Source organism: Podarcis melisellensis (genome assembly GCF_964234715.1).
Source record: "Podarcis melisellensis genome assembly, chromosome: 3".
NCBI classification, from domain to species: domain Eukaryota; kingdom Metazoa; phylum Chordata; class Lepidosauria; order Squamata; family Lacertidae; genus Podarcis; species Podarcis melisellensis.
In genome coordinates, this window is record NC_138530.1 from 115,527,795 (window position 1) to 115,544,273 (window position 16,479).

Below are 16,479 nucleotides of genomic sequence, written 5' to 3' on the forward strand. Positions count from 1 at the left end.
TTTTATTCATTTCCATCTTGAAACTGTTTAACATGGTGGCATTAGGGTATATCTTTGTATACATTAGAGCATATGACATGCAACAATGTGAACAGGGAAGGACAATAACTAAACTTTACATACTCTCTTAGAGCCTAAATCCATTCTTACAAAGTTTATGGGGCCCGCCCATGACTCCCAAGCCTACAGTGAGCCAGGGGAAGGGGGGAACTTTGCCACTTTACCAGTGGCCCCGACAGGCGTAGCCTTGGGAGTCTATTTTTCTTTTTAGAATAGTTTTTTTTTTCATTTCCATCTTGAAACTGTTCAACATGGTGGCATTAGAGCATATGACATGCAACAATATGAGCAAGGAAGGATAATAACTAAGCAGTACATCATCTCATAGTGCCTAAATCTATTCCTACAAAGGTTATGGGGCCCAGTGAAGACAAAAATCAAAGTATTATAGTGGGTGTGGCTGGATTTTCTTAGGAGAGAATTTTTTTCTATTTCCTGGTGATCACGTGGTGACTTCCACTGACTCCAATGTGAATGGGATTGTCTTCCTCTTCCCTCTAAGAGCAGAAGCTAGGCGGAGAAGGTTTTGAGTTTTTCCTCTTGTGGAGATTGAAGTTTTGATTTTGAATTTGACACATTTCCACCATTTTCATTTTTCATATGACCAGTCAGAATTCCATTGATGAGGGAAGCCTTAAGCTAATCCAGACTCTCAGAGAAAGTTCATTCTGATACAGAGAGAAGATGGAAGATGGTTGTTTTATTCCAGGGATAACCAACAGGTTGATCGGGATCGACTGATCGATACTCGGGAGGTTCCGGTCGATCGCTCGCTCCATTTCCTTTCTTTTTGCCTCAGAGCAGCTGGCCCTGCCCCTCTCCCCACCCACCATTTTCAACTGATCGTTGGAACAGAAGATGGAGTTTTTGCTGTAAGGCAAATTGTTTCCATAGTGATCTTTTAATGAATGACTAATTCCCTCTCCCCTTTACTCTAGTCTGACATTTCCCTCTTAATAACAGAGATTTTCTCCATAAAAAAGGCTCAACAAGCTTGGCCTTCACCCCTAAAATGGAACCTCTCTAAAAGAAGCTGAACAACTTTGGCTGCCAGTTTCCCCCCCCCCATGAGTAGATCGTAGTCTCGTTCTAAGCCAGAAGCAGAAAGTCACAGAATTAACTGGCAGCATGGAGATGCCAGAAGCAAACCCAGTTGCCAGATCAATCATTCCTCATAAGGCATGGTTTCCAGACCCTTTTTCGTCTTGATCACAATTCCCTGCACTTCTACATGGGAATATGATGCTTCAAGATCTTTGAAAGTATATGTTAACATGGGAATACATGCAACCAGATTTGTTGATTGATCTCTATGCCACAAGTGCCATAGGAACTCTGGGCCAGGTTTTAAGTAAGAGATGCTCCAATGCTAGTTTCACGGGATTCGGCAGTATGGCAGGTAAAGGGGAACACAAGATTTGTGACAAAGCATGCACCAATTCCACCACTAGGCTACTCAACCCAAACACCCTTGCAGAACAGCGGTGTTTTAAGAAAGGCTCACATTGCACACACAGGTAGGCTAAGCAAGCCAGGAGCTTGTGAGTCTTAGAAACGTGGCAGAGCACAGAGTTGGTGGGGCATGGGTGGTGTTGTAAGCCCAACAGCAGGAGTAAGGTCCAGGTCTTCCTGAGATGTTCCAGCGGGTAGCTGGAAGGTGAATTTCTGCAGGAGACTTGTGAAGAAGAGGAAGAGCTCCGTTTTGGCAAGAGTCTCACCTAAACATGCTCTCCGACCTGTAAGGACACACAGGCAACAGAGAAACTGGGTTTAGCAGTTGCTTAATAACATCCCAAATCCTTTAAAGCAGACTAAAATGCAGAGATAAAATAACAGGTCACAATTCCATCTTAAAAGAATTATTAACTCCCAATACCAGCCATCCTGCAATGCTGAAAACCAGGGGGGGGGGGGATTTTTCAGCCTGAGGGCCACATTCCCTGGTGAGCAACATTCCAGGGGCCGCACACCAATGGTGGCCAGATCTAGTGGCAGAAGTGGCCACAACAAGTGATGTCATTCTTACCTTTTCACAATAGGTTACATTCCTGGCATGTAAAAATCCCATTGACTAAGCACACACCATGCAGATATACACAAAAGTAAAAAAAAAGTACCTGCGGAGAATGGCATGAAAGCATCTCTCTTTACGAATTTTCCTTCAGAGTTAAGAAAATGCTCAGGATAGAATTTATGTGGTTTCTCCCATTGAGATTCATCGTGTAGCACAGAGGACAGCAATGGTATGATGTATGTCCCCTGCAAAGACAAAGCAAGAGTCAGTTTAAAATAAAGCATATGCCTCTGGTACAATAAATATTTAGTGTAGGAGAAATGAGATGTGAGTTCAACTGAGAAATGTCTTTTGTTTGACAAATTTTAATGTATAAACCATGATCTCCCACTAGAAATGGTTTGTTTTCCTACCTTGTGCTCCTTCCCACTGAGATCTGTTTAATAGGTTGAAGCTGATGCCTGACAGCTTCTGATGGGTAGATTGCATGCTTACAGTGCAATCCTATACAAGTCTGCTCAGATGTCAGCCACACTGAAGTCCAAGGGGCTTACTCCTGGGAAAGCCTTAAAATATATTGTAACTAGTGGGCAGCAGTTCAATGATAAGGATCACCTTTGGAATGAAGTAGCCATTGAGGGTAACATCTGTAGCCGTGGCATGTGGCAGGTTGGTTGGGACGATATTGGCAAATCTTTGGATCTCATGGACCACGGCATCTGTATAAGGCATTTTTGTTCTGTGTTCAATCCTTGGCTGAGAAGATCCAACAACCTTTGCAATTTCTTCTTGGACCTTTACTGGGGGAAACAAAAAAAAAATGTTTATTTTTCTGCTCAGATTATCTCTGTGACTTAGGTCTCTTAAAAATTAATCTCTGAAGCATAAAACTGCCACAAACTCGTTCTACGATTCCATAAGCTCACAAATTTAATCTCTAGAATTTAACAAATTTTACAGGCAAAATTAGGGAAGGCACCCGGACCTGATGGAGTTTCAGCAATATATTATTAAAAAATTACAAGATTACCGAATGCAACCTTTAAAAGATATTATGACTATAACTTTGAATATAGGACAGTTACCCAAATCCCGGAAGAGTGTATACATAACTTTGATTCATAAACAAAATAGAGATCCAAAGCTGGTTAAGAGCTATCGACCTATTTCGATATTGGATAAGGATTATAAACTGTTTGTAGACATATTAGCTAATAGGTTGAAAACTGTATTAAAAGAGAAAGCATTTAGACTCTGAGAAAGCATTTGACAATGTCTCCTGGGACTTTATGTGTTTAAGGCTTTGGAATATATGGTATGTGGTGACAGTTTTATAAAAGGAGTTAAGGCAATATATACTGATCCATCAGTAAGTAATGTATTGACTGAGAATTGTAAAATAACTAAAGGAACTAGACAGGGTTGCCCACTGTCACCTTTATTGTTTATAACAGTTTTAGAAGTTTTGGCACAAAGAATAAGATCTAATAAAAAAAAGTGGGAATAAAAGTGGGAGACAATATGAACAATTTAATAATAATAATATAATATAATATAATAATTAATATATAGATCTTGCTGATGATGTGGTGATATTTGTTGAGGATCCAATAGAGTCAACCCCAAAGCCATTGAAATATATATATATATATATATAGAGAGAGAGAGAGAGAGAGAGAGAGAGAGAGAGAGAGAGAGAGAGAATTAGCATGTCTTAAAATTAATAAAGATAGAACCAAACTCCTGGTAAAAAATATGAATGATGAGAGTAAAAATAAATTACAAAGTTTATCCATCTTAAAGAGTGAAAAGAAGATTAAATATTTCTGTGTGTGGTTAGGAGCAAGGATATAAATTTGTATAAGGATAATTATTTAAAAACTAGGGAGGATATTAATATTTTTTTGCAAATATGGATGAGAATGAAACTTTCATTACTTCAACAATTAAAATGAATGTATTACTGACAGTATTCTTTTTGATTTATTATTATTTATATTTATTTATTTATTATTTAGTGAATGTATATACCACCCTATATCCAGATTTTCACAGAATAAAATCAAAATATAAAACCACAAAATACATAATCAAAATAAAAACAACTACCCAATAACCCCCTACAAAAAAAACACATTTTAAAAGGTTATAGAATGTTTTAATCAATACCAGTGATCAGCACGACAAATTATTTCAATAAATGGCAAAAATATATTTCTAAATATATCGGGCAAGGAAAAATAAGAATAAAACATAAAAAATTGACAGATGAAAGAGAAAGGAGTTTTTTCCCCTGCCGTATATGAGATTCTATTACGAAGCACCTTGTCTATGCTGTTTGAGGGAATGGTTGTTATTGAATAATCCACATATTTCAGATTGGGAAGGTCATGATAATATTTTTGGTTGGCATGCTTACTTGAGGTATGAAAATGTGAAAGTACATAAAGGTTTTACAAACCATATAATCAGGGGGGAAATGTATAGAGTATGGGATAAGTATAGAAAACCTTTTGGAGACCAAAACACCACTATGGCTTTCACCTTTGGAGAATTTACCGGTAAATTAAATTTTTTTAAAGATTTATCAGAGATGTTACCAACATGGTTACAATATCATCATTTGAATGAAGTCTTTAAAAGGGATATGAAGCGGGGAGTTAGGGAACGAAAATCACAACTAGAAAGAGACCTGTTAAACTGTAATGTTAAAGTGATATCTAAAATGTATAAGATCTTATTGGAATGGGAGACGAAGGATGAACAAGTGAAATCTTCAATGATACACTGGGCAATAGATATTAGTAATAATATAGAAATGGAGGCATGGGAAAGTTTATCAAATGTGGATATAAAATTTACAGAAAGTTATAGTTTAAGAGACAACTGTATGAAAATGTTAGATAGATGGTACCTGACACCTAGTAAATTGGCTAAAATGTATAAATCTGAACTGACTATGTGCTGGAAACGTAAAAAGAAAGAAGGTACTATTTTTCATATGTGGTGGGCTTGTAATAAGGTTAAAGTTTACTGGGAAATGATATATGATGAGCTGAAAAAGATGTTTAAAAAACCATAAGCTTTTTTTTTTTTGGAAATTATAAGATCAGAACTACCCAGAGATTTATTTAGTATAGAATATTTAGAAATTTATTTATGTATGCAATATATATATAATTAATACAAATTTATTTATTTACGTAACCATAGCTGCAAGATTGTTATTTGCTCAAAAATGAAACGATGAAGAGGTCCCGACAAAAGAAGAATGGATACAGAAATTAATGGACTACGCAGAAATGGCAAAATTTACTTGGAGAACAAGATTATTATTATTTTTAGAAAGCAATGGAAATGGTTTGTTGCGTATTTACAAACAAACTGTAAACATACTAAGACATTGGCAGGGTTAATGAAAAAACCCGCAGTTTCAATATATCTATTGGATATATACAGGGATATAAATCTAAAAGAATACAGTATGTTGAGATAATTTGGAGTATGCAGGAATATGAAATGAAATGTAAAGAACCACAGAAAGAGGGAGTCCAGGTTGAAATGTAAAACTTATGACTGAACAATTGTGTGTGTGTGTGTATGCAAATTATAAATATTTTATCTCTCCAGTAGTTACATATAACTGGAATTAAGATTTCTCAGAATAATGGGAGCCAACCCAATGAAAAGCACTCACTCTGAATTTCAGGATATTTCATCATTAGTAACAGTCCCCAGCACAGTGTGGTAGAAGTGGTCTCCATGCCAGCAGCAAATAAGTTGGCCACAACAGTTTTTAAGTTTTCGTTGTGGAAATATGCATTCGTCTTCTTCTTCTTCTCCTCCTGGGTTGCAAAGAGTATGAACTGATTAAAACGAATGTAGTGAGAAAATTTCATGTGCAAAGATAAAAATGAATACCTGACTGGACCCGATGATCCAAAGTATCATTGCACAGCACCCCAGTCGCTAAGTAGTGAGAGATTCCAGGTTTTCCAGACTATGCCATCATGATGATATAGGGTTCCTGCAGGAGGAGTGCTCGCCTCCAGGCCAGGAGAGGCGAGTCACCAGAGGATCGGGGCCGCCCTATGCCTCGGGGCAGATAAAAGCCGGCTAGTGTGAAGAATTCCTTCTTCTAAGCACATGAGGCATTATCCCATCATCCCTTGTATCAAAAGGGAGTCTGGCAACCAATATTTATGACTTGATTACCTCTCATCACTGCATAATTATCTATAATTACATGTTTTCTAGATCAGGGATTTCCCCCCCCCCCCAGAAATGCTGTTGAGCATGCAGCCTTTGACCTTGCAGAGGCAACTTCCTGTAACACATTAACCACGGCTGACTATTGGGAAAGGGGAGGAAGTATGCCAGGTTGGTCCCTTCTGAAGTGAGACTTCCTGACTACTCCTTATGCATTCGCTTGCGAATATGCCCTTAAAACATGAATTGAAAATGGCAACGCTTATTCTGGGCCAACTTAAAAGACTCCATTACCTCTTGCTGTTGGATAAGAAATGAGTCAATAAAGCTCCTCTGGTCATTTTCATCCAGATCTCTGAGGTGTTGTATGAAGGTGGCATTTATGAAGGCAAACAGTTCATTTCTGTTTTGAATGACAGTCTTACGAGCCCCCAAAAGAAAACCAAGAGCAGGAAACATGTTATACAGCTGAAAGGATAAACATGTGAAAAAGGAAAAAGAGACATTAGAAAAACTCAGTATTGTACTGTCACTTGTTCTTCCTTGTCCTTGGAGTCCCGATGGCAGTGAGGCCAGAAAGGGTGTGTGCAAAAGAGACTTTATTATAGTTACGGGATGACTGTACCGTGTGAGTTTTCTAAATACTTCGAATCACCACCAGGTTTCTCAAGATATCAATATTCTGTGTTTTGTAGCGAATCCTGATCAATATACAATAAACAGGTTGCCCTGCCTACTTTGCATACACTGTTATTATAATCAACTGTTTGTTTGTTTTAAATGGAAAAAATAGATTACCGTGACTGAAGAGCTTCCGAAAAGCCGGACATTTTCATTGACCAACTTCAGAAGTCTTATGTATGTGGGATCTTCATAATCAAATCGCTTGTCTAGTAGTAGGGCCACTATTATATTAGCAACAGCTGCATTCATAATTGTGGTGGTCTCAAATGGTTTTCCTATACATAAATATGACAGTTAAGCAAAAATATTCTGTTTAAAATGTGGGATGTAAAACACATAAGAGACGAGTACAACATTCCTAGAATGGACATGCCATGGGATGGTTTCTACCAGCCAGGAGAAAACTTCCTTTTTCCTCTGCTAAGATATAGAACTTGCTAACGCAAGTTAGGGGGGATATCATTAAACAATATATCCTCTCCTGCCTCCCTGAACATCCCCACAGAAATTCTGTTCATGAAAGTCTGTTCATGTTGCCTTAAATCCCTACTGGCAGCTTCCCTATGTGTAGACCTCATTTAAAAAATAAACTGATCCTAAGTGCTGCTGGATGTGGCCATAGCTGGGCTAATACCTGCTTGGAAGTCACAGGAGTTATTGCAGTACAATCTGCACATTACGGGAACAGACCAATTGCAGGGAACTCTGGGATCTGTGCTTCTGGAAGTTAGGAATATGTAACACAATAGTCTTGGCACCTTTAAACAACTGTAGTGTAGCTATGCACCAGAGGAAAACACCAACCCACCTTCGTAAGATTCAAATTTATTTATCAGGACACTGCATTCCTCAACAATTCTGTCCTCTATGGTCCTCTTTCCCATTCCGTAGTCCCGTAATGTGCTTAAAGCAAACCGCCGCATCACTTTCCAGTTTTCACCATTGGACAGAATTACACCTGACGAGACGGGAGGAAAGGTATCATGTTTGTATGGCCATTGAACAAAGAATCAATAAATTGTGTTCTGCATTTCTTCCATGGAACTGAGAATGGATCCCAGCTATTCTCCCATTCAGACTCTGACTTCTGAGCTTTAACAAAGTAGCTGGCAGCTGTGCCATCAGATCATGACCTGAGAACACACTGATCAATATTTCCCCCTATTAAGTGTAAGATAGAGTAGAGGATGGTTTGTACATGTCAGGCCAAGGATAACTCAGCTTGTTATTTGTATTCTATTATGCCTTCTTAATTTATCCTCTCTGTGTAGGCTGGGGCAGAAAATGGTCAATCAGTTTCCCCTTGGTGTGTGGCATTACTTTGCTGTGCAACTATTATTCACAATCCTCCTGCCTCATTCTCCCCCACCTCTACAATATGACTCCCACCTCTACAATATGGAAGAAGGTGGGAATGGGAAAGGTTTGCTTTAACTGGTCTCCATTTTTGTTTCTTCAACAGAGCACCACTTATCCACTGAAAGTCAAGACCTGGTCCACTCTTTTTAACATTTTAGCTTGATCTGCAGAAATCCACATTTGACATTTTTTTGTGACACATTCTCAGCCTAATGCCTGCAGATATTCTGTCAATGTCAAAGGCACTGAGGTAGGTTGAAAAATTCACAAGGATTTCCCCCACAAGAAACAATGGATTTTGATGACTTGCTTTGCAAACACTCATCTTACAAACCATTTCTTAGGAACAGATTGTGTTCACCTGGTGGGACCAGTGTGTGTCTGCAAGCATTACAAGTTCCAATAGAAAGGGAGGTGCCTCACCAAAGCCTTGTGCAAGCTCTTGAAATAATGGAACGATGGGCCTGTCAGCAAATGCGTCTGCCTGATTAACCAGAGCCTCCTTTACTGTCTCATATCCTGTCAACACCACAGTTTTCTGGGGTCCCATTTGGATGCCCAAGACAGGGCCATACTGCTTTGACAACTGGAATTCAACAGAAGAAAAAGTGAGAACCAGAGTGCTGGCATACCCAAAGAATATATTAATGTACATCATCTCTGACAGAACCAAGACTGCATTAGCTACTACCCAGTCTCAAATCTTCCATTCTTTTGCAAGGTGATTGAGCGGGTGGTTGCTGAACAACTCCAGGAATGTCTAGAGGATGCGGACCATTTGGATCCCTTCCATTTGGGATTCAAGCCTCATCATGAGACTGAAACTGCCTTGGTTGTGCTGCTCGATTATCTCCAGCCGGCTAAGGACAAAGGTGAAAACTGTTTCCTAGTTCTGCTGGATCTCTGTGACCTTTGATACCATCGACCATGACATCCTTCTGGACCGTCTAGAGTGGCTGGGAGCTGGGGGCACTGTTATACAGTGATTTCGCTCCTTCTTCCTGGGCCGTGTCCAGAAAGTGGTGTTGGGGGATGAGTGTTCAGGCCCCTGGGCTCTCACTTGTGGGGTATGCGGATAATAATCAGCTCTACCTCTCTTTTAAATAAAAACCATTGAAGGCGGTGAAGGTCCTGTGTGAGTGTCAGGGGGCTGTTGGAGGATGGATGGTGGCTGACAGATGGAGGTTGAATCCTGACAAGACAGAAATACTGTTTTTGGGGGACAGGAGGCAGGCAGGTGTGGAGGACTCCTGGTCCTGAATGGGGTAACTGTGCCTCTGAAGGACCAGATGTGTAGCTTGGGATTCATTTTGGACTCACAGCTGTTCACGGAGGCGCAGGTCAATTCTGTGTCCAGGGCAGCTGTCTACCAGCTCCATCTGGTACGCAGGCTGAGACCCTATCTGCCAGCAGACTGTCTTGCCAGTTATCTCCTGCTTGTACTACTGCAATGTGCTCTATGTGGGACTACTTTTGAAAGCGACCCGGAAACTGCAACAAATCCAGAATGCAGTAGCTACACTGGTGAGTGGGAGTGGCTGCCGAGACAATATACCGCTGGTTCTGAAAGACCTACGTTGGCTCCCAGTACATTTCCAAGCACGATTCAAATTGTTGATGCTGACCTTTAAAGGTCACCTGTATACCTGAGGGAGCGTCTACACCCCCCACCGTTCAGCCCGGACACTCAGGTCCAGGGCTCAGGGCCTTATGGTGGTTCCCTCACTGCGAGATGTGAGGTTAGAGGGGACCAGACAGAACGCCTTCTCGGTAGTGGCACCTGCCCTGTGGAATGCCATCCCATCAAATGTCAAGGCAATAAACAACTATCTGATTTTTAGAAGACCCCTGAAGACAGTCCTTTTAAGGAAAGTTTATAATGTTTTATGTTTTATCATGTTCTTAGTCTGTTGGGTGGCCGGGGAAACCCAGCCAGATGGGCAGGGTATAAATAATAAATTATTATTATTATTCAGTTGTGGCAGAACAAATATTTGCTAGGAATAATTAGAAAACCAGAACAAAATAGGCAGTTGTAAGGATAAAAGTGATTATACCTTTAATGGCACCTCTCAAACCTAGTTTAGAAAGATAGGCTCAAGAAGGAGGTTGGGCTGGGCAAGGTTTGCACCGGCACTTTTACATCCTTGAAAATGGAGGCAGAGTCAAACGTGATTTGACACCAGACATCTTGTTCAAATTACCAGTTATAAATTGCAACTAGCTCCTATGACTATTTATTGGGAAAGATAAGAGGAGGTTCTATAGCACACAAAGGGGAGATGAGATTTATAGGCTCTAAAAGAACAAAATGTAATGTAATATGTAGTAGTAGTAATAATAATAATTTTCTACCCCGCTCATCTGACTGGGCTGCCCAGTACCCTTTAGCCTTGCCATGGGAAGAACTGGAATCTTTACCTTTAACATGGTTCGGTGAGGCCTCTTGAGATCCATGATGTGGAGATTCCCAATGAGAGGTAAAGGCCTCGGTCCTGGTGGAAGATTTTGGGAGCTCTTGTTCCCAAAAGTGCCCAGTTTCAAAACAAAGTAAACCATAAGGATAAAGAGGAACAACACTGGAATCGGCTCCGTCCAATCCATTTTGTTTCAGCAAGCAATTTTTTTTTGCAGTGGTTATAATGAAAGCTACAGTGCAGTTTGGTCGAGGACAACGGCTTGCAACTGCAGTGAGCAGCCTATATATTATGCTAGGTACTATCTCAAGCTAATCATTAAACCATTATTAAACTCTATTGAACCTGGATGCAGACCTGTCACCCAGATCATGTGTAAAATTAATCTGTTATAAGGGGAGTAAAGGGCAGCATTGTGAAATTCTTTGTAATCGTTGAACTGCATTCAGGGACGGATTTCTGAAAGTGCACCAGTATGGACTTCTGGAGAGACAAGATGGCAAGCACCACAGCAGCATGGAGTTCCTGAGGTCCGCCAGCACCAATGGTGCTGCCTGGCTGGTCCCAGCACTGCCACCACCGCTGCCGCCACAACCATGATTGGGGGGTAACCAAGGTTTCCCAACACGACAACCAAGGAGGCTGCGCAGAGCCCCAGCTCCCCCCAGTGGCCTCGACCCCACTGTGGCTGGGAGCATCTCACTGACATCTCAGCAGAGCCAGAGGAGTAGCAAGCTCTGGTGGTACCTGGTGTGGAATTTTTTTTGTCACCCCCCATGACTCCCAAGCTTACAGCAAGCCAGGGAAAAGGGGGGGGGAGCTTCACCACTTTGCTGGGGCCGCTCGCTGTCAGCTTGGGATTCATGGGTGGGGTGTCATAAGAGAATCAGGGTCAGAGAGGGGAATAAAGGGAAAATGACCCTAATGATATCATCCTACCCCAAAGTCCCACAACAATAAGAAACTGTGCCTTAAGGAATGCATTGTTGGGAATATGCCATCTTACTGTGTCTTTTCACGTATCATTGAATGTAATATAATGTGTGCCTTTTAATACATCATCTTAATGTAACGTGCCTGTTGCCATTCCTGTGTACAGTACCTCTTTCTCCATGAAGCAATCCTTTTAAAATGTATTCGTGGATGTATCTTTAATGAAATGCCTTACTATGCTGTACTTTTCTGAATGTATCCAAAATGTAGCAACAATCTAAATATTTCAAAATGTATATACTGTATTTTTTGCTCTATAAGACTCACTTTCCCCCTCCTAAAAAGTAAGGGGAAATGTGTGTGCGTCTTATGGAGCGAATGCAGGCTGCGCAGCTATCCCAGAAGCCAGAACAGCAAGAGGGATTGCTGCTTTCGCTGCACAGCGATCCCTCTTGCTGTTCTGGCTTCTGAGATACAGAATATTTTTTTCTTGTTTTCCTCCTCCAAAAACTAGGTGCGTCTTGTGGTCTGGTGCGTCTTATAGAGCAAAAAATACGGTACTTGACTCAATATTGTATCCAAAAGGCTGCCAAAACTCAATCCACCACACTGCCTCCTACTGGGTCTGCAAACCATACCATGAATACACACAGATATGAGCTCAAAATAAAGCAGTCCTATTTTCCAAAAAGTATGCAAACATCAGGCTATCACACCCGAATTGATAGCAATGCAGAATAGGATTTCACATTAACATTTAAGTCATTTCCTGAACATCTTCTCAAACATCCAGCCTCACATCTGCATGCTGATTATCAGCAGTTGTGGAGGTTTTCCTGTAGATAAAGGAAAAGCCATTTTAAGCAGATCCAAAATTAAATAACACAAAGATCGACACATACCACCTGAGCCCTTCAGCAAATTGACACCTCTAGAAAGTCTTTCAACATCTTGCTTACCTTATGTTAATCCACTCTTCACACCCCTCATATCGTTTCCCCCCACCTCCTTGCTATTGATCTGAATGAAAATCAAAAGGTATAAGAATCAAGGTAGTCCTTTTTTTTCAGGGTCTCTGACTCCATGTCATTGCGTGAGCGGGGACCCTGTTGCAACAGTTTTTTGTGTTGTTGTTTTTTTTCTGTTCTTTCAATAAAGATCAGGCCTTGCTTTTTCCAAATCCTGGTGTGGTCTCTGTCTTTCCCCGACCGGTACAGAGCCTTCATTTGCGCTCCTTCCAAGGTCCTGGTCCTCCTTCTGAGGCAGGGGCCCCTTGGGGAGGCAATTAAATATTTATTTCAGGGGAGGGTGACAAAAAAAATTTCCACAACCCCCTTGCTCTGCTCCTGGCCCAACGCCCTGCATTGCAAGAGGTTTTAAATCCTTTTTAAAATGTGCATGAAGTAAGAACTTTCTGGTGGTGAGATCTATTCCTCAGTGGAACAGTCTCCCTCGGAAGGGTGCGTACTCTCCTTCCTTGGAGGTTTTTATGGAGAGGTTGGATGGCCATCTGTCCTGGATGTTTTAGCGGAGATTCCTACATTGCAGGGGGTTGGGCTCGCTCAAGTTAGAGGAAAGGTTCCAGCCTTGCATGCTCACTTGGGGTCTTTTTCATTCCCAGAGGCTGGGCTAAGGCAGGGAGCGGCTGGTCATTCATCTGGAATTCCCCTGCAGAAACACCATTGAGCAGCTGAGGAATGGCTTTTAAGGAGCGCCTCTCGCCTGCAGATTATTGTGCAATTATGCAGCGTACTGTTTACATGGATTGGATCGGCAGTAGCCCCCTACCCACTGTACAGGTAGACCGCACATGGCCAGGGGGCTCAGTCAGCTCCGACACTGCACCTAGCCTTGCCTGCCGGCCACAATCCCAAATGGCAGCGCTCGGCCTGAATCACATGCATGTTTGGGGGCAAGGGCACAGCCACGGCTCCTCGCCCCCTCCCTCGGCTCAAGACTTGCAAGGTGCCAACTTCATGTAACTAGCAGCAAAGAGTTCTCTGACAATTATTTTCAAAATAAATGCACATGTGTTGTTGTTGTTGTTTAGTCGTTTAGTCGTGTCCGACTCTTCGTGACCCCATGGACCAGAGAACGCCAGGCACCTCTGTCCTCTACTGCCTCCCGCAGTTTGGTCAAACTCATGCTGGTAGCCTCGAAAACACTATCCAACCATCTCGTCCTCTGTCGCCCCCTTCTCCTTGTGCCCTCCATCTTTCCCAACATCAGGGTCTTCTCCAGGGAGTCTTCTCTTCTCATGAGGTGGCCAAAGTACTGGAGCCTCAGCTTCACAATCTGTCCTTCCAGTGAGCACTCAGGGTTGATTTCCTTCAGTATGGAGAGGTTTGATCTTCTTGCAGTGCATGGGACTCTCAAGAGTCTCCTCCAGCACCATAATTCAAAAGCATCAATTCTTCGGCGATCAGCCTTCTTTATGGTCCAGCTCTCACTTCCATACATCACTACTGGGAAAACCATAGCTTTAACTATACGAACCTTTGTTGGCAAGGTGATGTCTCTACTTCTCAAGATGCTGTCTAGGCCTGTCATTGCCCTTCTCCCAAGAAGCAGGCGTCTTTTAATTTCGTGGCTGCTGTCACCATCTGCAGTGATCATTGAGCCCAAGAAAGTAAAATCTCTCACTACCTCCATTTCTTCCCCTTCTATTTGCCAGGAGGTGATGGGACCAGTGGCCATGATCTTCGTTTTTTTGATGTTGAGCTTCAGACCATATTTTGCGCTCTCCTCTTTCACCCTCATTAAAAGGTTCTTTATTTCCTCCTCACTTTCTGCCATCAAGGTTGTGTCATCTGCATATCTGAGGTTGTTGATATTTCTTCCGGCAATCTTAATTCTGGCTAGGGATTCATCCAGCCCGGCCTTTCGCATGATGAATTCTGCATATAAGTTAAATAAGCAGGGAGACAAAATACAGCCTTGTCGTATTCCTTTCCCAATTTTGAACCAATCAGTTGTTCCATATCCAGTTCTAACTGTAGCTTCTTGTCCCACATAGAGATTTCTCAGGAGACAGATGAGGTGATCTGGCACTCCCATTTCTTTAAGAACTTGCCATAGTTTGCCGTGGTCGACACAGTCAAAGGCTTTTGCATAGTCAATGAAGCAGAAGTAGATGTCTTTCTGGAACTCTCTAGCTTTCTCCATAATCCAGCGCATGTTTGCAATTTGGTCTCTGGTTCCTCTGCCTCTTCTAAATCCAGCTTGCACTTCTGGGAGTTCTCGGTCCACATACTGCTTGAGCCTTCCTTGTAGAATTTTAAGCATAACCTTGCTAGCGTGTGAAATGAGTGCAATTGTGCGGTAGTTGGAGCATTCTTTGGCACTGCCCTTCTTTGGGATTGGGATGTAGACTGATCTTCTCCAATCTTCTGGCCACTGCTGAGTTTTCCAAACTTGCTGGCATATTGAGTGTAGCACCTTAACAGCATCATCTTTTAAAATTTTAAATAGTTCAGCTGGAATACCGTCACTTCCACTGGCCTTGTTATTTGCAGTGCTTTCTAAGGCCCATTTGACTTCACTCTCCAGGATGTCTGGCTCAAGGTCAGCAACCACACTACCTGGGGTATACGGGACATCCATTTCTTTCTGGTATAATTCCTCTGTGTATTCTTGCCACCTCTTCTTGATGTCTTCTGCTTCTGTTAGGTCCTTTCCACTTTTGTCCTTTATTATGGAAATCTTTGTACGAAATGTTCCTTTCATATCTCCAATTTTCTTGAACAGATCTCTGGTTCTTCCCATTCTATTGCTTTCCTCTATTTCTTTGCATTGCTCGTTTAAGAAGGTCTTCTTGTCTCTCCTTGCAATTCTTTGGAAATCTGCATTCAATTTCCTGTATCTTTCACCATCTCCCTCACATTTTGCTTGCCTTCTCTCCCCCGCTATTTGTAAGGCCTCATTGGACAGCCACTTTGCTTTCTTGCATTTCCTTTTCATTGGGATGGTTTTCGTTGCTGCCTCCTGTATAATGTTACGAGCCTCCATCCATAGTTCTTCAGGCACTCTGTCCACCAAATCTAAATCCTTAAACCTGTTCCTCACTTCCACTGTGTATTCATAAGGGATTTGACTTAGATTGTATCTTACCGGCCCAGTGGTTTTTCCTACTTTCTTCAGTTTAAGCTTGAATTTTGCTATAAGAAGCTGATGATCTGAGCCACAGTCAGCTCCAGGTCTTGTTTTTGCTGACTGTATAGAGCTTCTCCATCTTTGGCTGCAGAGAATATAATCAATCTGATTTCGATGCTGCCCATCTGGTGATGTCCATGTGTAGAGTCGTCTCTTGTGTTGTTGGAAAAGCGTGTTTGTGATGACCAGCTTGTTCTCTTGACAGAACTCTATTAGCCTTTGCCCTGCTTCGTTTTGATCTCCAAGGCCAAACTTGCCAGTTGTTCCTTTTATCTCTTGACTCCCTACTTTAGCATTCCAATCCCCTATGATGAGAAGAACATCCTTCTTTGGTGTCACTTCTATAAGGTGTTGTAAGTCTTCATAGAATTGGTCAATTTCAGTTTCTTCAGCACCAGTAGTTGGTGCATAAACTTGGATTACTGTGATGTTAAAAGGTCTGCCTTGGATTCGTATCGAGATCATTCTATCATTTTTGAGATTGCATCCCAGTACAGCCTTCGCCACTCTTTTGTTGACTATGAGGGCCACTCCATTTCTTTTACGGGTTTCTTGCCCACAGTAGTAGATATGATGGTCATCCGAACTGAATTCACCCATTCCCGTCCATTTTAGTTCACTGATGCCCAGGATGTCAATATTTATTCTTGC

The 16,479-nt window shown here is 41.8% G+C and overlaps 1 protein-coding gene and 1 long non-coding RNA gene across 2 annotated transcripts in view; one reads left to right on the forward strand and one right to left on the reverse strand.

The window, feature by feature from the left end:
• LOC309367286 overlaps nt 1-16,479 on the forward strand; it is a 119,440-nt gene that overhangs the window by 18,505 nt on the left and 84,456 nt on the right. Inside the window, exon 2 of the long non-coding RNA XR_014166983.1 lies at nt 412-498. This is a non-coding gene — a long non-coding RNA (uncharacterized lncRNA). The remainder of the gene's footprint in view (nt 1-411; nt 499-16,479) is intronic.
• On the reverse strand, nt 1,356-11,010 carry LOC309367071 (cytochrome P450 2K1-like). Its single transcript, XM_081906358.1, has 9 exons — nt 10,748-11,010; nt 8,750-8,912; nt 7,776-7,925; nt 7,082-7,242; nt 6,578-6,751; nt 5,772-5,919; nt 2,690-2,874; nt 2,178-2,319; nt 1,356-1,796 (listed from the first exon to the last, which is right to left on the reverse strand). The coding sequence occupies exons 1-9, from the start codon at nt 10,928-10,930 to the stop codon at nt 1,609-1,611; spliced, it is 1,494 nt and encodes a 497-aa protein (XP_081762484.1). The 5' UTR covers nt 10,931-11,010; the 3' UTR covers nt 1,356-1,608.